The sequence below is a fragment of the Herpailurus yagouaroundi genome, unplaced genomic scaffold (assembly GCF_014898765.1).
Source record: "Herpailurus yagouaroundi ecotype Mexico unplaced genomic scaffold, PumYag 165, whole genome shotgun sequence".
Taxonomy (NCBI): Eukaryota; Metazoa; Chordata; class Mammalia; order Carnivora; family Felidae; genus Herpailurus; species Herpailurus yagouaroundi.
Genome location: NW_024412406.1, coordinates 4581575 through 4607546, shown reverse-complemented (window position 1 = coordinate 4607546; position 25972 = coordinate 4581575). Strand labels below are relative to the sequence as shown.

The 25972-nt window shown below is 38.0% G+C and overlaps 1 protein-coding gene and 1 long non-coding RNA gene across 2 annotated transcripts in view; one reads left to right on the top strand and one right to left on the bottom strand.

Moving 5' to 3' along the window:
• The window catches only part of LOC121038064 (uncharacterized), a 259619-nt gene that overhangs the window by 162621 nt on the left and 71026 nt on the right, over nt 1–25972 (top strand). The gene's annotated exons all lie outside the window — the stretch shown is intronic.
• On the bottom strand, nt 18721–20160 carry LOC121038061 (10 kDa heat shock protein, mitochondrial-like). Its single transcript, XM_040487519.1, has one exon. It carries the CDS (start codon nt 19463–19465, stop codon nt 19169–19171), a length of 297 nt encoding a protein of 98 aa, XP_040343453.1. The 5' UTR covers nt 19466–20160; the 3' UTR covers nt 18721–19168.

The following is a 25972-nucleotide window of genomic DNA, read 5'->3' as shown; positions in this document are numbered from 1 at the left end:
TCATAGCCCTAAAAATTCTCTGTGCCCTGTGCCTATTCATCTCTTTCCCACATCCCTTAGTTCCCAACCTGTGTAATCACTGTTATTTTTACTGTCTCCACAGTTCTGCCTTTTCCAGTATGTGGCCTTAGCAGATTGGTTTCTTCTATTTGGTAATATGCATTTAACTTTCCTCCATGTCTTTTCATGGCTTAGTAGCTCATTTCTTGTTAATGCTGAAAAATATTCCATTGTCTGGACATACTGTAGTTTACTTATTGACTCACCTACTAAAGGACACCTTGGTTGTTTCCAAGTTTGGCAGTTATGAATAAAGCTGCAATATACATCCACATGCAGGTTCTTGTAGAGACCTACGCTTTAGACTCCTTTAGGTAAACACCAAGGAGCATGATACAGTAAGAGCATGTTTTGTTTTATAAGGAACCGCCAAATTTTCAAAGTAGCTGTACCATTTTGCATTCCCAATAGCAATGAATGAGAATTCTGTTGTTTCATATGCTCACTAGTATTTGGTGATATCAGTGAGTCTAGATTTTAGCCATTCTAATTAGGTGTGGAGTGGCATCTCATTGCTGTTTTAGTTTGCATTCTCCTGATGATGTATGATGTGGAGCACCTTTTCACATGCTTATTTGCCATCTGAATTTCTTATTTGGTGAGCTGTCTGTTAAGGTGTTTGGCTCATTTTTTTAATTGGGTTGTTTGCTCTCTTATTGTTGAGTTTTAAGGGTTCTTTGTATATTTTGGATAATAGTCCTTTATCAGACGTATCTTTTGCAAATATTTTCTCCAGTCTTTGAATAATGGTTTACTTTTCAAAATATGTGTTAATGCTTTACTTTTAGTAACAAATTGCTTTAGACAGATTTTGAAATGATTATTACATTTGAATATATATCTTGTGTACTTTAACACTGCAATTTAAACATTTTTTAGAGATGGACTGCCCAATACTAGAGTCTTTAGTCACACACAGTTCTTGAATACTTGAAATGTGTTCACTATGATACAGAAACTGAATTTTTAATTTTACTTAACTTTAATTAAAATTTAAGAAATGATCCTCATACAGTTATGGGGAAACTTTTAAATATGTGTGGAAGGAACTGAGTATGTGACTCTACTTTTTCAATTATAGAAATGTCTACATTTTATGAAATCTAAGTGTCAATCAAGCATTTCAAAAGAAAATTTAGAATCTGAATTGAGAGGTACCAATATCTCATTAAAAACTTTTACACTGATTACGTAAACTATGAAATGTTGAAATTATGGCATTTTAGATATATTGAGTTAAATATAATATATTACTAAATTTAGTTAATTAATTTAATGTTTCTTTTTTATTCTTAACCTGGCTACTAGAAAATTTTAGATTACATATGTGGCTCACATTATGTTTCTATTGAGTAGCACTGTTTTAGAGTAATATAGTGACACCAAGGTTTATTTTTTTATTCAGCACGTGTTTCAGGCACTTAGCTAGCTACTGGGGATTCAGTATGGACAGCCTTACCAGGCAACTGCTTGCTCAGATAGAGCTTACATTCTAGTACTGAGGAAGATAATATCCAAGGAGATCAATAAACCAACATCAGGTAGTGCTGTTTCAGAGAAAACAGAACAAAGTAATCTGACGCAATGACCGCTATGTGGGTTGGCAACACGAGGTGGGGCAGTTCAGGGAGGTCAGCCAAAGGAAGTGGACCATCGAGCTGATGCCTAAAGGATGAGAAGAAAGCGGCCATGGAAAAATGTGACGATAGATGTTCCAGACACAGGAAATAGCAGGAGTTTTCTGGCTCCATTCTCGCTAATGACAATTTCACCTGAATATGACCACCAAACACTAAACTGTGACGAACATATAGATATATGTTCCTATAAACCAAGACAAAAGTATAGATATATGGTCCTGATGAGCAGAGTGTAAGCTCCGTTAAGGCAGAAACTTTTATCGTGATTATTTACTGGCGCATACCAAATAATCAAGTATTCCACAAAATGCTTGAAGGAAATCCCACTTAAGTAAGTTAGTGAGAGTAGAGAAACACTCCTGTAAAATTACCTCAGGAATATTTCTATGGGCCAGTAGTCTCATGTTCCTATGTTAACATGTTTACAGTCTGATCATTACTGGAGAAATGGCATAGTTGAAATTTTCTAGAAATGAAAACAGACTCCTTTACTGATTTCATATAAACAAAAATAGTAGTCTATAGTAAAGGAACTTGGTAACTTGAAGAGCCATGAAAAAATTAACATATAAGAAGATTGTTGGGTCTACATGAAAAAATTTCATGCTCTCAGTTGTGTAGAGTAACAAAATAAGTTTGCCAGAGTTGCATGAAGGGATGTTGTCTTTAAAAGCAGCTCAGTTTTAAATAAATGAATGAATGAATGAATGAATGAACGAACGAACAAACAAACAAACAAATAAATAAATAAATGCATACATGCAGCTTAGTTTATGTTCCAACCACATGGATCATCCTGTGGAATGCTAATATTCTATGAACAAGTCCACTAAGTTATGTATCATATAAGACATAGAGGTCCTTCAAACAGGAAGCTCTCCAGAAATTATTTCTAAGATTTTTATTTTAATTCCAGTGTAGTTAACATACTGTGTTGTATTAGTTTCAGGTGTACAATATAGAGATTCAACAATTCTATACATTACTCAGTGCTCACCATGAGAAGTATAATCTTTAACCCCCATCACCTGTTTCACCCATCCACCTCCACCCACCTCCCTTCTGGTAACCATCAGGTTGTTCTCTATAATCAAGAGTCAGTTTCTTCGTCTGTCTCTCTTACTCTTTTTTTCCCTTTGTTCATTTGTTTTGTTTCATAAACTCCACAAAAGAGTAAAATCATGTAATATTTGTCTTGCTCTGACTGACTTATTTCGCTTAGCATTAAGCTCCATCCACGTTGTTGCAAATCGCAAGATTTCATTCTTTGTTATGGCTGAGTGATAAACAGTCCATTGTATATATTACTACTTCTTTATCCAATCTCCTGTCGATGGACGCTTGGACTGCTTCCATAATTTGGCTATTGTGAATAATGCTGCAATAAACAAAGGGTTGCATATATCTTTTCAAATGAGTGGTTTTGTAATTTTTTGGTAAGTACCCAGAGGTGTGATTTACTGATTCATAGCATAATTCTATTTCTTAGTTTTTTGAGCAACCTCCACACTGTTTTCCACAGTGGCTGCACCAGTTTGCTTTGCCACCAACAGCGTGCCAGAGTTCCTTCATCTTCACATTCTCACCATTTCTTTCTTGCGTTTTTGATTTTAGCTATTCTAACAGGTGTGTGGTGATATCTCATTATAGTGTTGGTTTGCATTTCCCTGATGGTGAGTGGTGGTGAGCATCTTCTCATGTGCCTGTTGGCCATCTGGAGGTCTTCTTTGGAGAAATGTCCGTTCATGTCTTCTGCCCTTTTTTAATTGCCTGGTTTGTTTTTTGGGTGTGGAATTGTGTCAGTTCTTTCAGTATTTTGGACGTTAACCCCTTTTCAGATATGTCATTAGCAAATATCTTCTCCCATTCAGTAGGTTGTCTTTTGTTTTCTTGTCTCCTTTGCTGTGCAGAAGCTTTTCATTTTGATGTAGTGCCAATAGTTTATTTTTGCTTTTATTTTCCTTGTCTCCAGAGACATATCTAGAAAAATGTTGCTACAGCCAATGTCAGAGACATTGCTGCCTGTGCTCTCGTCTAGAATTTTTATGGTATCAGGTTTCACATTTAGGCCTTTAATCCATTTTGAGTTTACTTTTGTGTATAGTTTAAGAAAGTGGTACGGTTTCATTTTTTTGTGTGTAGATATCCCGTTTTCCCAACAGCATTTGTTGAAGAGACTGTTTTATCCCATTGCATATTCTTGCTTATTTTGTCAAAGATTACTTGACCATGTAAGAGTGGGTTTATTTCTGGGCTTTCTATCCTGTTCTATTGATCTATGTGTCTAATTCTGTGTCAGTATCATACTGTTTTGATTATTGTAGCTTTGTAGTGTAACTTGAAATCTGGAATTGTGGTACCTTCAGCTTTTCCTTTTTCAAGATTGTTTTGGCTAATCTGGGTCTTTTGTGGTTCTGTACAAATTTTAGGGTTATTCTAGTTCTCTGGAAAATGCTGTTGGTATTTTGATAGGAATTGCATTAAATCTATAGATTTCCATTTGTTTGTTTCATCTTCAATTTCTTTCATCAGTGTTTTATACTTTACAGAGTACAAGTCTTTCATCTCTTTGACTAACTTTATTCCTAGGTATTTTATTACTTTTGGTGCAATTATAAATAGGATTGTGTTCTTAATTTCTCTTTCTATTGCTTCACTATTGGTGTATAGAAATGCAGCTGATTTATGTACACTGATTTTGTATCCTGAAACTCTACTGAATTTATTTATCAGTTCTAGTAGTCTGTTGGTAGAGTCTTTGGGTTTTTTATATATGGTATCCTGTAATCTGCAAATAGTGAAAGTCTTACTTCTTCCTTAGCAATTTGGATGCCTTTCCTTTCTTTTTTTGTCTGATTACTGTGGCTAGGATTTCTAGTACTTTGTTGAATAAAAGTAGTGAGAGTATACATCCTTATCCTGCAGGAGGAAAGCTCTCAGTTTTTCCACATTGAATATAACGTTAGCTGTGGGTTTTTCATAGATGACCTTCATTATGTTGAGGTATATTCCTTCCAAATATAGTTTGTTGAGGATTTTTAATCATAAATGGATGTTGTACTTTGTCAAATGCTTTTTCTTCATCAGTTGAAATTATCATATGGTTTTTATCCTTTCTTTTATTGATGTGATGTATAACATTAATTGATTTTCAAATATTGGACCACCCATGCATCCCTGGAATAAATTCCACTCGATTGTGGTGAATGATTTTTTTTATGTATTGTTGGATTTGGTTTGCTAATGTTTTGTTGACAATTTTTACATCTGTGTTCATCAAAGATATTGACCTGTAATCCTCTTGTTTTTCTATTATCTTTATCTACTTTGGTATCAGCATCATGCAGCCTTTATTGAATGAATTTGGAAGTTTTCCTTCCTCTTCTATTTTTTGGAATAGTTTGAGAAGAATAGGTATTAGCTTTCTTTAAATGTTTGGTAGAATTCACCTGTGAAGCCATCTGGTTCTGGACTTGCTTTTGTTAGAAGTTTTTGATTATTAATTCAATTTCATTGCTGGTAATCAGACTGTTCAAATTTTCTATTTCTTCCTGATTCAATTTTGGGAGGTTTTATGTTTCTAGGAATTTATCCATTTTTTGTAGGTTGTCCAATTTGTTGGCTTATGATTTTTCATAATCTCTTATAATCCTTTTTATTTCTGTAGTATTGGTTGTTACTTATCCTCTTTCATTTCTGATTTTGTTTGCAACAAAAAAAAATCTCTTTTTTTTATGAGTCTGGCTAAAGTTTTGTCAATTTACTTGATTTTTTTAAAGTTTATTTATAGTGAAAGAGAGCATGCACTAGCAGGGGAGGGGCAGAGAGAGAAGGAGAAAGAGAATCCCAAGCAGGCTCCATGCAGTCAACACAGAGCCTGATGCAGGGCTCAATCCCACCAACTGTGAGATCATGACCTGAGCCGAAATCAGGAGTTGGACACTTAACCGACAAAGCCATGTAGATGCCCCTTTTTTGATCTTTTCAAAGAACCATATGCTGTCCAGAACTTAATCCAAAGACCCATACCTCATATTTTATGCATCTACTCTGCAGTGTAACTTGGAATATAAGTAACTGCCTAGTTCTTCCATAAATTACCTTCATCTTAGTTCCTAGGACTTAATCTTGCTGCCTGAATAAGATGATGGAATGTTCCCTCATCAAATAACCAGTATCTTTCACCACAGTGTCAATAGATTTCTATATGAATAGATTGTATATAATAAGTGGACTAACACTAAAAAGCAATTCAACATTGTAAGACTTGGGTTCAACATTCTTTGAAGAATGTCTTCCCTGTGTAATGAAGAAAATTCTGATTAACAAAAGATTTAGTGGTCATTCTTTCTTGAAAAGTAGTAGAAATTATACTACTTACATTTTCAAATATTGTTTCATTGTTAAACGATCACACTGGCAAAAGTTTTTCACAAAAGCTTTCTTTGGCAAACCTACTATGTCCGCGGCACTGTGGTAGGTGTGGTGAGGGAATATAATAATAAAGAAGATGTGATTTCTGCTTCTCCTTAATGTTCTAACTCCATATTTTAGTTGCCAAACTGAGGCCAAAGTAAAATACAAAGCATTGTTAGATATTTATTTTGACAATCATCTTAATGTAGCTTTTTTTTTTTGTACAAGAGGCATCTGTTGCTCTCCCAAGATTTTTTTCAGTTTCAGCATCTTTCACTAGCGTACAATGTAAACAAGAAAAGTGGTATCTTCATCCCATCCCCAGTCTCTCCTCATTCCTGATCTCCCTCCACCATCCTGAACTTTATTCCATCCATGACTTAAAGTTTCTTGTACTTCACTCGTTCACCAAATATTTGCTGAATCAATGCATTAATAACAAAAGGAATGAGGTTTGGGTTTAGGCTATGTAATCATGCTTAATGGTTGTGTATGAGTTTTAAATGAACAAAACCATAGGCTCAAATCTGTGTTTTACAAATATGTAGTGGTACTAGGAAGGGTATATTATAAAGGATAAAGTAAGCAGATGTAATTTCCCCTCACAAGGTGCAAGTTATGGGATGATAGGGAGCTGAGCAAGGGTAACAGCAGAGAGATGATGGAAAAGCAGTGGAAGAAAGGGAGAAATGACATAGGAATGATATAGGAAACTCCATTTGGAGGAGGAGCCTGGTCCCCGTAAACAAGGTACATGGTAGAAAATGTACCTTTGATTATAAAAGGAATTCCCACAGGAATGACTATGCTTTTATTCACAAATATTCAAATATCACCACTAAAATGCACATACTAGATCATACTCTTTCCCCAGAACCATGGAAAAGGGGTCTTCAGTGACTAAAACCTTGCTTTGCTTTGGAAATGTGGAGACTAGGAATATGGCCCCAGACCCTCAGGGTTGACTGGGGACAGGCCCTCTCTGGTTCAGGCTGATTGCTTTGCACTTTGCTCTACTATGGACAGCTTCCATGGAATGCTTCCCTCTGAACTTTGCCTTTGTTTATTTCTTTTGGAGGAAATGAAGGTATTTTTTCTGACAATTTTTAAGTTGAAGAGGAAATGTAGCCAATCTCAGAATAATAAGGCATAGAGACCAAAGTCATCGGGAGGGAGGTGTTTTCACAGAATGTGTGTGATAGGTTAGGGAAGGGTTCATGCCAAGCTTCTCCTTTTATTAAAGCAAAGTTCCTATATTAATGTAATATTAATACCAATGTTTGGGGATTTTGTTAAGAGTTTAAATATAAAATTTTGGCAGGAAATTAAGGCATATATTATTTGGTTCTCTCCCCCACAGATTATTGGGAAATTTAATATGAGAATTGCTTTATATTTCCTATCCTAGGTTTAATAGGCCAAGTAAAGGTTACCTACCCTATTTAGTTTGTGTATCATCCATTGAGTATATATTCACAGTGACTGATCATTGACACTTTGACTTCAAATAGTGTTGGTTTTAGAAACCGTGAGTAAGCCAGTAGACTATGTGCATCAGTTAAAAAGGTGGTGGCTAATTATAGACTTGTGTTGTGGCTTCACGAGTGTTGTGTAACTTCTTCATTTGTCCTCTTATTCATGAAAGGGACTTATTCGTTCATAGAATAGTAGGTACAAGTAGGAACCAACTAAAGAGCTGGCAAAGCACTTTCTGAATGGAGAATGTGTCCTACTTTGTCTTTATTTAATAAAGCAAGCATCATTATGAAGGACTGACTATAGGCAAGTGAAAAAGTGAACCTAGAAAACCAGAAAAGTATGTACAAATGAACCAGTTGTGATATTAGAAGATATCCCTAAGGCGCCCGAGTGGCTCAGTTGGGCCACGGAATCTGGATTTTGGCTCAGGTCATGATCTCACAGTTCATGAGTTCAAGCCCCTCGCTGGGCTCTGTGCTGACAGCATGGGGCCTGCTTAGAATTCTCTCTCTCCCTCTATCTCTGCCCCTCCTCTGCTCACACACATTCTCTCTCTCTCTCTCTCTCTCTCTCTCTCTCTCTCTCTCTCCCCCCCCCCTTACTCCCCCTCTCTCAAAATAAATAAATACACTTTAAAAATAAAAGAAAGGGTGCCTGGGTGGCTCAGTCGGTTAAGCGTCTGACTTCGGCTCAGGTCATGATCTCACAGCTGGTGTGTTCAAGCCCCACGTCGGGCTCTGTGCTGACAGCTCGGAGCCTGGAGCCTGCTTCAGATTCTGTGTCTCCCTTTCTCTCTCTGCCCCTCCTCCGCTCACACTCTGTCTCTCTCTCTCTCTCAAAAAATAAATAAACATTAAAAAAAACTTTTTAAATAAAAATAAAAGAAGATATCACCAAGAAAATGTCCAGGAGGACAGACAGAAACACTTGCACGCATGTGCATGCACACAGACACACACACACACATACACATACACCAAGCTTGTTCTCTTCTTCATGTTCACTTAACATTAAGTTATTCCCCTTTTAATTCCTGGCTATAAGCTACTTAGGGGTGATATATCATCTGTCCTTGGATACCTGAGGATTACCATTCTGTATGTTGTGGAAGTTCTGTATTGTACTGTATTGTTGAATTGAGAGGCAATCAATCAGATTCATTTAAATAACAGATAATATTGTAATATTACTAGAAGTATTTGCATTTGTTAAAAAATAGATCTTGATTAACCCCTTGAAATTATTTTTGACCGAGTCAAGGGTAAATCTTCAGATGTAGGAAATATACAGTAGAACAAAAGAACCCATCTGTGCTCCTCAAGTTGTATTAGTATATAAAGTGCTACTGTGCTTATAAGAACTCTTTTCAACCCACAAGGACTGAGCACATCCTGTCTCTTCCAAACTTCTGTTCATGACCTGACTTTTACCAGTCTCACCCCACTTACATTTTATATGCTTTTAAAAATTGCACACGTATTGTGTGACTTCAATTACATAAATTGAATTCAACGCAAAGAAGATATTCAGCTACATGTTCGTTACATGTCTAATAAGTGCCAGCCACTGTGGTGGATGCCGTGGTATAAAAGTGAGTAAGACAAGCAGGGAAGACACATGAGAACCGTGAACTTTTTGGAGAAGAGAGACCGTGCAGTCAGAGTGGCTCTGGCGGACAGTAGGCACAGTTACTGCTTTAGTAAGCCCTTAAGAAATAATGTTTAAAAGAGAGAAGGAAGAGGTCAGGGAGAAGGAGGGAGGAGAAAAAGAATAAAGCAAAGAGAGAGTATGGAAGAGGGAAAAAAGAAAAAGAGAAACAGGATGCTCAGGATGAACACTTGGGCCCGCCAGCGTTGTAGACAAAACGAAAACCATGGGGTAGAATGAAAACACCAGGCCCTGGCAGACGCCACAATAGGCATGAACTGTGACTTGATGCTGCCAGAGAGACAGAACAGGAGCAGCTCAGCCAGAAACAAGTTTGATTACAGGAGACACTGAGTATTCTTTCTGGGAGGCACTTTTGCTGTGGGACTTCTCCCCAGTGAACTCTGATAGAGTGAGAAAGTACAAATGTCAGGCATCTGTGAACTATATTTGCCATCTGGGTGTGAACTTCCCTCTTGACGAAAATCCTCTCTCACTGGGTGAAATGTGCATTCCTGCACTCGTTCAGTGGCTTGCCAAGATTCTCCAAATCTAGAGATTATTACCCCTGCTACAGGATTCTTGATAACGATTTTATGCTTTAAAGATACTATCATTCCTTATAATTCTGTCACTATTTTTAAATATTTATTCAGTGAACACCAACATACCTATGACATTTTCATGGCTGCCACGTAAGCAGTATTATATAATGAAAAGGTCCACAGGTTCTGAATTTAAGACACACTGAAATTCTGTTTCCACTGTTCACTGGCTTGTGGACTTTGGCAATCTAATTAATTTCTGTAGCACTCAGCTTTCTCATGTGTAAAATTGGAAAGCTATATTTTATGGTATTGTTTCAATTTGCGGTCTTGACATCAAGTGTTTTCCATGTTGCCTAGCATTTCTTTGAATATGTTGCCTAACATGTACCTCACTCAATATGTGGCAGCGAGTAATGGTGGTGGTGGGTGTGATATTAGTAGCAGTAGTGATATAGTATCCCGGATACTTGGGGGATACACACTTGGGGATAGTGAGTCTGGGCTGGAAAGAACTGGTAAATTTTCTCTAATGCAGAATTAGCCTTATTCACAGTTATCTTCGATTTTAGAACTCTCAAAAGGTCACGATTTCTCCAGCAACGACTTTGAAATGCAAGTTTAGTCTTGAGACCGTAGAAATTCATGAAATTCAAAATAAGTTTTCTCGATATTCGTGATTCAGAACAAGAATGTTTTTCTCAAGAGATGATACTATGTGAATGCTCTTCCTCTCACAGTGGAAAATTTTCTTCCACAAATGGAAATATTTTTAATGTTCTTTAAAAATGGATGTATGCTTGGGGCACCTGGGTAGTCAGTTAATGGTCTGACTTCAGCTTAGGTCATGATCTCATGGTTCACGAGTTCAAGCCCCACATTGAACTCTGTGCTGATAGCTCAGAGTCTGTAGCCTGCTTCCAGTTCTGTGTCTTCCTCTCTCTCTGCCCCTCCCCTGCTCTCATTCTCTCTCTGTCTCTCTCTCTTTCTCTCTCAAAAATAAATAAACATTTAAAAAAATGAATGTATGGTTGGAGTGCCTGGATGGCTCAGCTGATTAAGCATCTGACTCTCGATGTCAGCTCAGGTCATGATCTCGCGGTTGTGAGATCAAGCCCCACGTCGGGCTCCATGCTGAGTGTGGAGCTTGCTTGGGATTCTCTCTCTCCCTCTGTCTCTGCCCCTTCCCCACTTGTGTGCTCTCTCTCAAAATAAATAAACATTTGTTTTAAATGAACTTACACTTGATACAAAAATACAAATAATATGGATATAAAGGAGAAAATAATTGTCCTGTCTGGATGATCACTTTTAATGATTTCATGAGTATCTGTTCAGTATTTTTTCTAGGTACATGTAAGCAAACATATGGAATATGAATATGAATTTTTATGAAAGACATTGGATAATATGCCAAGGCTGTGTATACATGCTCTTCCATAACTTTCATCTCCACTTAGTAATCTATCACAGTCATCTTTTCATGTCAATGAATAAAAATACATCTCATTTTTTAAAACTGCCGCCAAGTATTCCATTTGTATGTGTGCTATATTTTAACTAATAACTTCATTAGTGCAACATTTCATGAACATTTTCTTTGTTAAAAATTTTTTAGTAAACATTCTTGTACGTATTAATCTTTGTCTATTTGCGTTGATATTTCTGTAGAGTAAATGCCCAGAGGTAGAGTTGAAGGGCCGGTGGGTATACACATTCTAAATGCTGATGCACATTATTGAATTACCCCATAAAGAGCATAAGCTTTTTTAAACTCCCACCAGTAGTGAATGAGATCACCTATTTCCTTTCAGTGGAACTAGTTTGAAGCGAAGCTTTGCTTTCAGTCAGGCTTATCATTTGAAACTGTCAACATGGGCACGAGGTAAATAGATAATAGAACACAAACTTGACTACTAGAACCCAGAGCCAGAATGCTACTCAGGGCTTGATTTATGGTGGTCAGTAGTCGCTCAACATGTATTTGGTGACAGACTGAGCCTGTCTGTCTAACCAAGATTATTAAGGGCCTGGTTTAGGAAAGACGAGTAGATGGAATGAAGAAAAAGTAACATTATATACAAACATTAGTGTTCACAGTCTTCTGCTAAAAAAATAAAAATGTATGAGTGAACAGTTTGAAGCAACTTCACTTGACAAGGCTTAGGGGAGATGGTTGAAACTTTCCAAATTCCAGTCAGAGAGAAGTGGCGTATACATTTTTTAATCACATGTTTTCATATGCTTTCCAAACAGTGAGGCAGGAGAATTATAGTGACTATGCTTTGGTTATAACTACTCTCTCAAGACCAATCAAGAACTTATAAAATATGCATTTCCCCTTTTGTGCCTTTTGGGTGCTTGAGAATTTGCACTTACAGTTCCCAATGGAAGTGATTTTCTTTATTTGTAAGTATAGAAAACAGGTTTGAAGTGTTGTATTTTTCTGAGATAGAGTTTCTGTGATTCTAATTCTCTTAGAATGCTTATTGTCTTTAGTGTATAAACATTAGGAAGTGTCTTACACGTATTAAAGACTGTTGCATGAATGGGTTTATCAGGGAACTGGGTAGACAAATCAAATTAAGTGCAAATCTGCAATAAATATATGATAATATCAACCCTGTATTTAAATAGCACAGGAGTTCCTCTAATGTGGAAATAGAGCTGGAGAAAATCTAGCATAAAATCTGATTTAAAATTTAGGAAACTGTGGATTGTTTCCTAACATTATGATTTCCATGCCTAAGGGTGCCCATTGGGATCCACTGCCCTTTTCATGACCCTCCCATGGTTGCATACACTGTGAAGCTGCCTCCTGATCGTTAGTATTGCACAGAGCAAGGATTCCACCAAGAATAATTGTTTTGCCTTCTTAAAGACATAAGTCATTCTTCTAAGGCATTTCAATGAATATAAATCCTGAAAAACTCCTTTGAACATCTCTATTAAAAATTGCTGCTAGTGGCAGATATTGGTAAATGAAAAACTTCAGGTAGTGTCAGTTTCATCTAATACAAATAAAGTCAGATTAGTTCTGAGCCGATTAATCATTATTATGTGTGTGAAGAATCATGAATTACTTTGACACAGGTTGATTTTCTTTTTAAGGATTTCTTTTTATCTCTTTTTCCCCCCCTGGAGAAATCATTTTGGTAAAAATTTTGCAGATGTTGTAAATTCATTTATGCACTGAACGCTGGGCTTTCTCAAGCAATCATTGAAGTTTATATTTTTAATACATGTGCTGTTGTTCCAAGAAATTCCCAAGAATACACTCATGGTCCTCAGAATTTTCTAAATTGTTTATTTCTTAAATCCTCAAAGAAAAGAGTTCTGGTTTCAGGCAAACATCAAATGTGAAATACATTTTTTTGTCTTTTTTGCTTTGCCATAATGTGTCTCAGTTTTACAAAATGTGTTTCTTTCTCTTTTTTGGTTTAGCCAGGGGAAAAAAAATCAGCATCCTTTCAATAATATCAGCAGGCAAGACTATGAGCTTACACATTCCCAGGGATGTCAGAGTGGAATTTCCCTCTAAGTTTCTCCAGGGTTTTGATTCCTGATTGCCCCAACCCTTGGAAGCAGTTATTCTAACTCGTGCTCTTTCCCCTAGTTATCTTGCCAAATTTTGCAAATGTCATTCTTGCTTCCTCCAAAATCATACCCAGGGACATTGTCCTCACTTTTTTCTACATGAATTTTTTCCCCTTGTCCTTTGACATACTTCTGAGTTCCTCGGGACTACAGAACAGACTATTTTAAGGCAAGTCAGTGACACATTCTCAGTTCCTATATCTGTGGTTTTCTTATTCTGATATATAGATTGCCTTTATTCAAAAATAACACTCTATTCAAAAATCACAAAATAGTAGTCCAGAGTGTAACCCAACCATTTCATTGCTGCAGAAATATCTGGAACATAAAACCTTGGTAAACAGATCTTTTTAAAAGTATGTTAATCCTTTTAATTGTTGGGTACTTGCCTAATGACATGATTTAGAAATGCAAGTGAAAAAAATATAAGTATGTAAAAGAAGGCATATGATAATTTTACATGTAATATAGAGGTGCTACTTTTTGATGTTTTAAAATTAATTTTCCCCCCAAATTTTTTCCCTCATGGGATATGAGATACACTGGTCTTTAAAAATGTGCTCTTTTTGGGGTGCCTGGATGGCTCAGTCGGTTGAGCATCCAACATCAGCTCTGGTCATGATCTCACAATCCATGAGTTTGAGCCCCGCTTTGGGCTCCATGCTGACAGCTTGGAGGCTGGAGCCTGCTTCAGATTCTGTGTCTCCCTCTCTCTCTATGCCTCTCTCCTGCCCCCACACACACACACACTCTCTCTCTCAAAAATAAAATAAAAACATTTTTTAAAAATGTAAAAAAAAAGTGCTATTCTTAATTGTCCTTCTCTATTCCTTCAATTACTATAATTTTACAATAACATCAAAAAAATAATTAGAAAAGTCATATAATTATGCTGCTGTCACTGACCTCTGATGCATTCTTTTTATTTTATGGGAGGAAATAGGTCCCCAATATAGTTTGTACAAAGTTACATAGATACAACCCAACCAGCATCAAAATGGAGTTCACTTTGTTTTATATGAATGCTCTTTTCCATATTGAAATTATATTTTCCCAGTGTTAGTCCATGTTCCCTAAATTATAGTCGAATGTATACCAAGTTACAATAATCATCTGTATTGGACACATCTCCTTTGATTTTCTTGATGGTACAGTCTCTTGGCTCCTCTGCCCCAGTCTTCACAGCAAGAAGACAGTAAGTCACAAATAACACTGCATTTCTAGAAGGATTGTAGATGTTAGTGTCAGCATCAAAGACGTTTAAGAATGCAGAGGTTGAGTTCCCTATCATATCCCTATTCAGTTTACATACCTGTCTAGTCCCTGCAAAAACTAGATGGATCGTAGCCAATTACTATGGATTAGCATCACCTTAACCAGATGACCGTATTAAACCAAGTTGATACGCCAGCTGTGGTATTGTTACTGCTGCAAACAGCCACATTCAGAGATCCAGGTGAGTGGGCACTGTCAGCTGGGGCTCCGAGGCAGGTAGCAGGGTCCCAAGGGCAGGCTACTACTTGAGACTTGACCAGGAGGTTGATCAGCACTAACTAAACGCAGCCATTGGGGTAGGGCAGCAATTTGCCCACTGGAACCAGTCTACAAAGTACCAGAATAGAGACACCGACGCTGTGGAGCCCGGTACTGTGAGGTCAATAATTTACCCATACAAAATCCAGATTCCTCTGCAAAGGCTCTTATTATTGGGAAGATTTTTAAGCCACGGAGAAACAATTTACCTTTTTAAAAAAAAATTTTTTTTAATGTCTATTTATTTTTGAGAGACAGAGACACAGTGAGAGCAGGGGAGGGGCAAGGGAGGGGCAGAGGGAGACACAGAATCCAAAGCAAGCTCCAGCCTCTTAGCTGACAGCACAGAGCCCTAGGCAGGGCTTGAGAACTCATGGACCACGACGAGATGGTGACCTGAGCAGAATTTGTATGTTTAACCGACTGAGCCACCCGGGTGCCCCAAAACAATTTACCTTTTACAAAAAAAAGTCATTTTAGCAACACTATGGAAGCTGGAGCCAGAAAGGGAAAGGGAGGCAGGCAAGCCAGGGAGACCCCCAAAGGCAAGAAGGCCAGTGAGGAGCTGTTAAAATAGATCTGAAGGGAAGAAATGAGCATCTGTGTGGTTCTGTGTTTTTAAACTGGGATTCTCCCAGCCCAATCCTGAGCGAGATTCTCCAGGAATCCCAGCCCTGTCTCTGGCACCCATCCTCTCCACCCTCACTCTTTCTCTGGTGTTGTCCAGAGGCAGATTGACCTAACATTTGCAAGACCTGGGGAACTGACCCTGTGCAGCCAACCTCTGAGCCTCTCAAGTGTGTCACAATCTATGCCCTTCTCCCTTTTTGCTAAACCCAGAACAGGGCAGTGTTTCCTCACATGAGGTACACTGGTCATCTGTTTCAGAAGTACCCTGGAGGCTTGTTAAAAATTCCTGTTTCGAATGAAATCTTGCCATTTGCAACTATGCGGATGGAACTGGAGGGTATTATGCTAAGTGAAATGAGTCAGTCAGAGAAAGACAAAAATCATATGACTTCACTCATATGAGGACTTTAAGAGACAAAACAGATGAACATAAGGGAAGGGAAACAAAAATAATATAAAAACAGGGAGGGGGACAAAACAAAAGAGACTCATAAATATGGGGAACAAACAGGCTGAGGGGTTGTGGAAGGGGGATGGGTTAAATGGGTAAGGGACATTAAGGAATCTACTGAAATCATTGCTTCACTATATGCTAACTAATTTGGATGTAAATTTTAAAAAATAAAAAATAAAGTTAAAAAGTAAATTCCGGTTTCGAGACCCATCCCAGCAATCAGAATCCCTTGCAGTTGAACATCAAATCTGCACTATTTGCAATATCCCCAGGGGATACTGAGTTTGAGAACCCCTGCAAGAGACCACTAGACAAGTAATTCTTAAACTTGACTAATCATCTGACTGGCTTGAGGAACTTTTGTTTTTCAAAGTTTATTTTTAATTTGAGAGAGAAAGAGAGAGAGAGAGAGCACAAGCAGGGGAGAGGCAGAGAGAGGGAGAGAGAGAATAACAAGAAGGCTCTACACTGTCAGCAGAGAGCCCAACATGGGGCTCAATCCCACAGACTGTGAAATCATGGCCTAAGCTGAAATCAAGAGTCCAACACTTAACCAACTGATGCCCTAGGCTTGGAAAACTTTTTAAAAAATGGTCTGAGTCACCATCCCTCCAGAAATCTGAAGGTCTAGGATTGAGTAGGAAGTCCTGACACAGCAAAAGCCTTCCCAAGGGTTGGACACTAATCCTATTTGGGAAACATAGCCTATATCACCTTCCTGGTTACTTAAACTTCTGCTGCTAGGGTAAATGAAATAATTAGTCACAAGGCCTTCCTGGTATAATTACAAAGGGATAGCTGACTTGCCATTTTATTGAGTTGAATTACTCTTTTTGAAAACAAAGAGACTAAGATGAGAGAGGAAAGGTCACCCTCACAATTTACTGCTAATAGGAGATGGCCTTGAGAAGGGAGCGCTACCTGTGACCATGGCATTCCTGAACTTGATGCATTACAAAGTGCGAACTATGCAGAAAGCTGCCTGATTCGGGACAAAGAGTTACCTTGGATCTAATCACTTGCATCAGAGCCTTTTCTAGCTCCTATCTCATTTCTCTCCGAAATTTAGGGAACTCCCTTTAACCATGTAATACTTGCGCTTCCAGTTGAGAAAGCAAGGATCATCATATTTTCACTTGCTCATCAGCCAGGAGGTGTGAAGTTTCTCCGGCGTGAAAAAGACCAAATTCAATAATGGACTTGTTTGGGATGGGAAGAAAACTGGGGTGGGAAAAGAACTTTGGAATAATTAAATAATAATTATAAATTTAGAGATCAAAGTGAAAAAATGGATCCTGTATCTTGTCTACTGTATCAGAACCCAGGTCTAATGACTGTAGTAGAGATAGTTTCTGTGACTTAAAATGAGATTTAAAGAGTTAAAGGAGAGAGAAAGTACTACAGAAACAGAACATTGTGCCATTAGTTATCACTAGAAGTGGGTCTGGCCTCACTACTTACTTTTTCTTGGTTTAATGAATGCCCCTGGGATTGCCTGTTAAAGCTCGCTGCTCTGTCAGGAACCCTGTTGAACATTGGAGGGAAATTTTACTGGTCTCCAAATGATGAAAAGGTGCTCTCAGAAAATTTTTCAAAGGAGTAATGGTAACCTCTGAAAAATTTTGCTTTAATTTACAATGACTGAACAAGTGGGCAGTCTTCCAGCAAGAGATCTTTTAAGAGCTTGCAAGTACAAAAGAGGGTGAGCCTTTTGCCTGCTGTAAAATGTGAGCCTCTTTGTAATCCCTATTGTTTAAGCATTCATGTAAACAGACTAGCCCAAGAACACCCAAGAACTATCCTTTCTACCTCCAGGAAGGTAAAGAGGAGAATTTATTTTGAAGCATAATAGGGCTGCCAATAATAGGGCTGCCCACCCACTTGGCCTGGAAATTCCAGAAAAGTCTTCAAAAAGAAAAACCCCGCTGCCATCTAGAAGTAGTTAGTCCATTATTGTTAGAGAAGGACCAGTTCATTCAGTCAAGAAAGATTTCACTGAGAACATGTGACTCGAGCTGAGTATTGCAGGCTAACACAGGTTTGCCAGATACAGGAAGAAGGGAAGAAAAAGCATTCTAAGGAGTGTTAATAGGCAAGTATATGTGGTGATTGTAACGCTTTATTTTTTTAATGTTTATTTATTTATTTTGAGAGAGAGAGAAAGAGAGAGAGACAATCCTAAGCAGGGTCCACACTGTCAGCACAGAACCCGAGGCTCAACCAACTGAACCACCAGGCACTCTTACATGTGGTGATCTTAAAAATAACAAAACAAAAAGTATATGTTTTAGTGCCAAAAGTCAAGGGAGGAGGTGGAGGTGAATGCATAAGGCATCGGTGTTGGCAGGGGTGGTCATCTGAGAGGGTGGATGTGGAGCTATAGATCATGTGAAGGCATTTGTCAGCAAAAGAAAAGTCATGAAGTTGTGAAATCAGATTCAAGTTTCAATGAGGTGATTCAAGTTGCAGAGTGGCCTGGTTTAAGGAGTGGCTAGCAATTGTAACTAGACCATTAGAAGGTGAATGCAGTTAATACTAATTAAGAATGAAGGACAGGGTGAATTAAGATGGGGATAAAGGGAGGTGCACCTGGGTGGCACAGTTGGTTGAGCATCCAACTCATGGTTTTGACTCAGGTCATGTTCTCATGGCTTCGTGGGTTCAAGTCCTGCATCGGGTTCTGTGCTGACAGTGTGGAGCCTGTTCGGTCGGGATTCTCTCCCTCCCTCTCTCTGCCCCTTCCCCACTTGTGCTGTCTCTGTCTAAAAAAAAAGCGGGGGGGGGATAAAGAGCCCCCAGAAGTGAAAGCGATTTGGCCAGGATCACATGGAGAGGCTTTCTTGATCTGTAGTCCTATGGTTTTCCATACCCCACTGTCTTTACTACTGTGTCATTGTTTATTGTCATTTGCTTTTTGCAAAAATAAGTGTCCTGTTATGTTCTGTTCCCACATGGCTAATAGCAGCCTCCCTTCTCTAGAATACCATTGCACTAATCACACCCTGATTTGCACTATTTGTAAACCTGGTTTTTGTTTGTTTTTTTGCTTAGTTTGGATACCATTCATTTATTATAAAGGAGGCATGAAAATTATTTACATGATGAAAGATTTCACAGCCTCAGTGGAATGGGCAGCTTCATGTGATGCCATTCAATAATGATTTATTTCAATCTACATACTTTCCGAGAATGTCACCATCTCTAAGTAAGAAATAGTCCTTGTCATCTAGAACTACTTTGGTGCCTCCATATTCTGGCAAAAGAACTTTATCTCCAACTTTCACGCTAACTGGCTGAATCTCTCCACCCTTTCTTTTAGAGCCTGGTTCAACAGTTACTACTACTTTTCCTTGAGATTTTTCTGGAAGCATAATGCCTCCTTTGGTAACAGTTTCAGCTGCACTCTTTTCAACTAAAAATCGGTCAAAGAGGGAAGTAAACTTTCTAAACGCCTGTCCTGTCATGACTTCAGACACTGTAATTTGTTGTAAACTTCTTTTACATAGGATTCCTTCACTGCTTCAAACCTAGCTTTGAATGTAGCTGCCTATCACTATGCTTAAGGTCCCAAAAAGTACATTATGTGAAGCCAAACATACATTCTCCTTATCCACCCTGACTATCATGACTTCCACCCTAATGAGATAAACCACAAAATGCAGAAACTTCAAAAAGACCCATTACTTCCCCCAAACAACCTGATATTAAAGAAGATATACCAGCAACTCTGTATTTCCTTTCCTGGGCCTCTACCATGGCCTTTTTAAAAGTTTCCCAACGTGTTGTATTTCCCAAGAAGACACACAAGTCCCCAAACAAGTTGGGGCACACAAGTCCCTACAGAGGAAGAGGAAAAATTGAGGTAGCAAAAGTAATAAAACATTCCTGATTCTTTTCAACCTCCTATTAACTGTTCCATGTCTTAACCTTGGAGAAGGGGACAGTCAAGGCTTTGCTTTTTGGTGGCTACACTCTCTGATCAATGTCAGGGACCATAAAATGATAGGAATGAAGAAACTGGAAAGGTATAAGTCTTTTGCCATAGGACTTTTGCCTTCTTGAGAGCAGGGCTGAGGACTCTTTTTCTCTAACTGCTACAATGGCTTACTTATAGTAGATATACAATAGTATTAAATAAAGTGATCCTTTTTATAATTTTTCAAAAATCTGTGTTGGTCTTCATAGTTTAAGAGAATTTCCACTTTCCTTTTGTCTTTTCCGTAATCATGGAACATAATCAGTAGAAGTCTTATTGGCCCCATCATTTAGCTGATAATTCTAAAATATGGGTTGAAATGCTTATACAAGCACCAATAGGCAGTAAATGGCTAGCCAGGACTCAGACCCAGGGTTTTAACTTGGTATTCTACTTTCTTCTACATTCTCAGGTCTTCTGCAGGACCCTTATCGTGACAGTTGTATTAAGGATCCTGGACCCACATATATGTCAATTTTTTCAAATTCCCAAGCAGTGATGGCAGGTCTCCATTTTCTGGTTGCGAAAGCATTTTTTCGAGAACTAGGAAAATGGGTAAAAGAATGCCAGTGATGGGATAAACCCTTGTTGTTCATCTATCCAGAGTTGATGAAAACTTATTAGGATTAGTCTTAAAATAGGAATATGGCATAGGGTGTTCCCTGAGTACCTATTATATCAAAGCACCACCACCGCCCAAGTGAGGTTCCCAAATCTGGGGACCCTCTGAAGGTATTATAAAAAAAGGGCCCCCCCGGGGCCCCCCCCCCCCCCCCCCCCGCCAACTGAGTCAGACTCCCTGGAATTTGAGTCCCAAAATCTACATGTTTAAAAATACCTCTGGAAGTTTGGGAAAAAAAAAATCACTGGACTAAGGACTTAGTCACCTCCTTTGACCTCTCCAGATATTTTGGCCTCAGATGTTTTATCTGCAAGATGGGATAATAAGACCTTACTTCCCTAAAGCTAGGAGGCTAGATCTGATTAGTTCTTCCTGTCCTTTATGTTTGTAAAATTTGCAATTCAGCTATTTATGTTTCTCATCAATCATACTGATGACTCATTGCTGCCTCCCTATGGTTACACCATTGCCTCCTCCCAGTTCCCTTCTCCAAGCCCTTCTCTCATTTATGATCCATCACCTCCTTGAAACTGTTCCCAACTGCTCCCACCCTGAGTTTACTCACTTCTCTTCTCTGAGCCCTTGAAGCATTTGTGATCCCAGCACTCACTTCACCAAGGAAGCCATTGCTTTGTGGTGACAACCTTTCTGTGTTAGGACTCCCAGCTGGGTATGGACTGTCTTTGTTGATGACAGTTATGTTGACCAACACTATGTAAACTATTATTTTAAAACAGTTTTATAATTTCTTTAGTATGCATGTTCAATAATCATGACATAGGTCTTCTGAAAAATCTGCTATGCACAGATTTCAAGTTCAGTCTCTAATAGATATGAAATCAGGAATTTGGCTTTCATTACCTAAATGCAGTTAACTCTCCTCCCATGTCTACGTCTTTAGACTTTTCAATTCAGGAAGAGTATAAAGCATTTCCTAAAAACAAGATTTTAATTAAACTGCAAAAGAATTTTTTTTAAAAAACCATGTTGAAATAACCAATCTCTGGCTTACAAGGGAAATAAACATGCTGGAAAGATAATGTAGAGCATAAAAAGATGGATGTAATCAGCTCTTGCCAAGGTGCCCAGGGATGGATATGAATGCAGTAAGTTATGTTTTGACATTGAAGCATGTAGTATTCAACTTCATCATAAAACACCACCTTCTGTTTAAATCAGGGCTATCGTTAAATTATATCCAAAGCCCCTTTTCAAAAATCCTCTTAATTCAGAATTGCAATAAATAACTAGTCCCTGGTCTTAAAGTTGATACAAGATAATGCTTAAATATTATCTAATTGCCAGCTTATAAGGTCCTTGTTTATTTTTAATGTGCTCTTCTCTTTTTTAAACTTTTCAACTTTGTGGCATTAAGATTTGAAATTAGGAAGAGAAAACTAATCTCCTGAATTAAATAGGCAATTGCATAGAGAAATTCACTGGAGACTGGTGATGCCAAGGGGGAGCCCAGACTTGTGTGCTCGCATTTTCAGGATGAGCCCCAGTGTCTCTCCAACAGTTCTCTACATGTTGCTGTACTTCTCATTCAAGGTACACAAGTGTGGCAGGCAGAAAGGAATCTCATAAATCTCCCTAAAAGATCACTGCTTTCCAATGGCCCACCATTAACTTAACTTTACCCTTTTCTATAATTGTTTAATAACTAAATATTAATGAAATTTGCAATTGCAAATTATTATTTGATCCCATGATAGGTTTCCTTGACCATCTATGTGATATTGTTTGAGTGTTCTAGAGTATGTTCTGTAGGAAAGGAAACTAGGAAAGGGTGGAGATTGGGGAACAAATGGGGAGCTGAGAGAGCAAGTGACATTAGAAATATTCCATTGGTCATAATTTATCAAATAACTAGAAAACAATCAAAAGGTTACATCTAGCAGCATTGTTCTTTAGGGAGTTTGCTAGAATTCATCATCATAAAAAAGTACTGGAACCAAAGTTTAGTGATGAATGAATCCACCAAGCAATCGCAAATATATCGAAAATCTATGGATCAATGCAGGGAAGCATAATGACCTTCATGGACCACTTTTTGCTTTCATAAGTCCCTCCCATCATAACAATATTAATAGTAATATTATTTTATATAGAGACACCTGGGTGATTCAGTTGGTTAAGTGTCTAATCTATTTCCACTCAGGTCATGATCTCACAGTTGTGAGATCAAGCCCTGTATTGGATTCTGTGCTGGGCATGGAGCCTGCTTAAGATTCTCTCTCTCCCTCTCTCTCTCTCTCTCTCTCTCTCTCTCTCTCCGTCCCTCCCCCACTCTTTCTAAAAAAATATTTTATACAATTTTAAATATTTCAATATTTAAGTTTTTCTGTTTTAGGCAAAATTCAATAGATCTTTATGGGGCCTAAAAATGGGCTCTTTTTTCTGTAATATGAAAAACAAATTAAAACATGTGTCTAACCCTAAAAATTCTTCTTTAATAAAAAAGAAGTTCTGGGGCGCCTGGGTGGCGCAGTCGGTTAAGCGTCCGACTTCAGCCAGGTCACGATCTCGCGGTCCGTGAGTTTGAGCCCCGCTTCAGGCTCTGAGCTGATGGCTCAGAGCCTGGAGCCTGTTTCCGATTCTGTGTCTTCCTCTCTCTCTGCCCCTCCCCTGTTCATGCTCTGTCTCTCTCTGTCCCAAAAATAAATAAACGTTGAAAAAAAAAATAAAAAATAAAAAAAAAAAAGAAAAAAGAAGTTCTGTTTCTTATAATTTTAAAAGAAATTAAAATATTTTCACGGATCTCTAAAAATATTGTGGGCACATACACTGTGCTATTGTGCCTGATAAGTTAGCCCTGAATCCATAAAGGCAATAATTGGTTTGAAGTGAAATAGGTCGTTTCCACTCTGAACTTTCATTTGTCAGATTTTACCTGGTACTAAAACCCTCTCCATGATAGGTACTTAGTGGTATATCTCTAGTCAAGAGAGGTCTGAAATAATATCTTCTCTGTATACCTGCTTATAGGGTTAGTCCTTCTAACTAGTAGGAAGTCTCAAATCCAGTCTAACTTTTATATACTAACCTGAACTGGGAAAGTGTATTTATGGCACTGGACTGAAGCTATTTTCCAATATCCTCTGACTCAACTAACTTGCATACATTCTTAGGATATTTGACCAATAATTATATTTCTCACAGGCCTTAGAGACCTGCTAAAACTTTCAATGACTGATATTAATTAATTGAATTTAGTGACTGAACTAAGAATTGGTGATGATGATGATGGTCATGATGATGACTAAAATTATTGTCTAAGAAAATGATGTTTTCTTATATATGCTTGTTTATTCAAGAAAGAAATACAACTATGTGAATTTTGGTTTAGTTTCTTCCCCAGAGTTAATATACTTAACTGGCTCTGCTTGTCACTTAATAGTGTTTTTCCTATCCCCAAAAGAGTGAAAAGTCATAAAATAAAATTTTTTTTTCCAAATACACTGATCTAACAATAAATAAATTAACTTCAGAATTAAATTGAGGGGTGCCTTGGTGGCTCAGTAAGTTGAGTCCGACTTTGCCTCAGGTCATGGTCTTACAGTTCATGAGTTCAAGCCCTATGTCAGACTCTGTGCTGGCGGCTCAGAGCCTGGAGCCTGCTTCAAAGTCTGTGTCTCCCTCTCTCTGCCCCTCCCCAGCTCATGCTCTCTCTCTCAAAAATAACTAAACAGTAAAAAATGTTTTAATTGAAATTGTAAGAAGAATACAATGTATTATAAAGGGCACAGGAGAAAAAAAGAGAGAGAGAGAGCACAGGGAATCAAGAAGTTTTAGCCCTGAGGCACCTGGGTGGCTCAGTCAGTTAAGCCTCCAACTCTTGATTTCAGCTCAGGTCATGATCTCATCATTCTTGAGTTTCAGCCCCACATTGGGCTCAACACTTGACAGTGCAGAGTCTGCTTAGGATTCTCTCTCTCTCTCTCTCTCTTGCTCTCGCTCACTCTCGCTCTCTTCCGCTCCCTGCTTGTATTCTCTTCCTCTCTCAAAATGAAAAAACTTAAAAAAAAAAAAAAAAAAAACTAAGAAAAAAAAAAGCTTTAGCCCTACTTCTGCCCTTTACAGAGATTTTGGGAAATTGAGATGCCTTCTCTGCATTTTAGAAATTGAGAAGAACTAGAGATTCCCCCACACCTTTTCTAATGCTAAAGTTCTGTGAAAGCAACAAAAATTTTATAATCTCTAATCAATAAAAGCACTTATTTCAATACTGTGCTTATTTATGTGTACCTAAATTGCAAACTCTTAAAAATGCAGGTTCCGAGGCCTTGATCCCTGCCCCTACCCACTTCAGATGCTTTTACTTTTATTTTTTTTCTTGGTAGATGTTCTGCTGTTTAATAGGCACCTGCGCTGAGAAATACTAGTCTAGATAATAGAATTATAAAAGTTTCCATTTTGCCAGAGTTTTAGCCTATGTCCTAATTAACAAAGATCTATGTTGAAAAAATTAATCTCATTAAGATGTCAGGAGGAAAGCAAGGTACTAACTATTGTGACATTGCAAAGGGCTAAGGGAATGAATCAAGTTCAACACTAAAGTCACATTACATGGGCAGAAGACCATTCTTAGGAAACAGGATGTAAATGCTAATGGCAATTACAGGGCAATAGAGTAAAAAATAGGAACATTTCTGAAAAATTATTAAAATCTTTCCTGTCTCAAAATTAACCATTAATAGTGGTTAACGTTCATTTTGAAATAGCAAAGATTTTAATTTCATCAAATGGCTTGTGTCTGGAACATCCAGCTATTTATTCTTTTGTCTTGTGGGTTTTTTTTAGTGTTGAGAGACAGTATTTTTGGAATTCCAGCTCCTTAATAAAAATTACAGCCAGTACTTACATTGTGCCCCCTATTTATCTATCAAGCAATGTCCTAAGAGCTTTACATAGAATAAATGAACTTCATCCTCACAACAATCCTAGGGTTTAGGCACAATCATTATCCTATCTTTGCAGTTGAAGAGATTAAGGCATAGAAAATTTTGGTAACTTGATCATGGTGACTCATCAAGGTGACATGGCACCCCTTGCTAAATTCTTTCAAATTCCTGATTCCCACCTTGCTAACTTGAAACTACAGTGTAGTGCACTTTACATGACTGGCTTTGGATGTAAACCACCACCACCCCTCCCCCCCCCCCAACACTACATGCCAGGCACTGAGAAAGAGGAAGACGTGAGGAAGGGGGATAGAAAAGATAAATTAGAATGTATTTTATGTGCCCATGTAGTTTTCAAACATTGGCTTACATTTGTTACAATCAATTGAAATGTTTTCTATTTGCATGAATTTGTGCTTGGAATGCATGTCTTGCATAACTGTGAAAGAAGTCACCGTAACTATGCTAA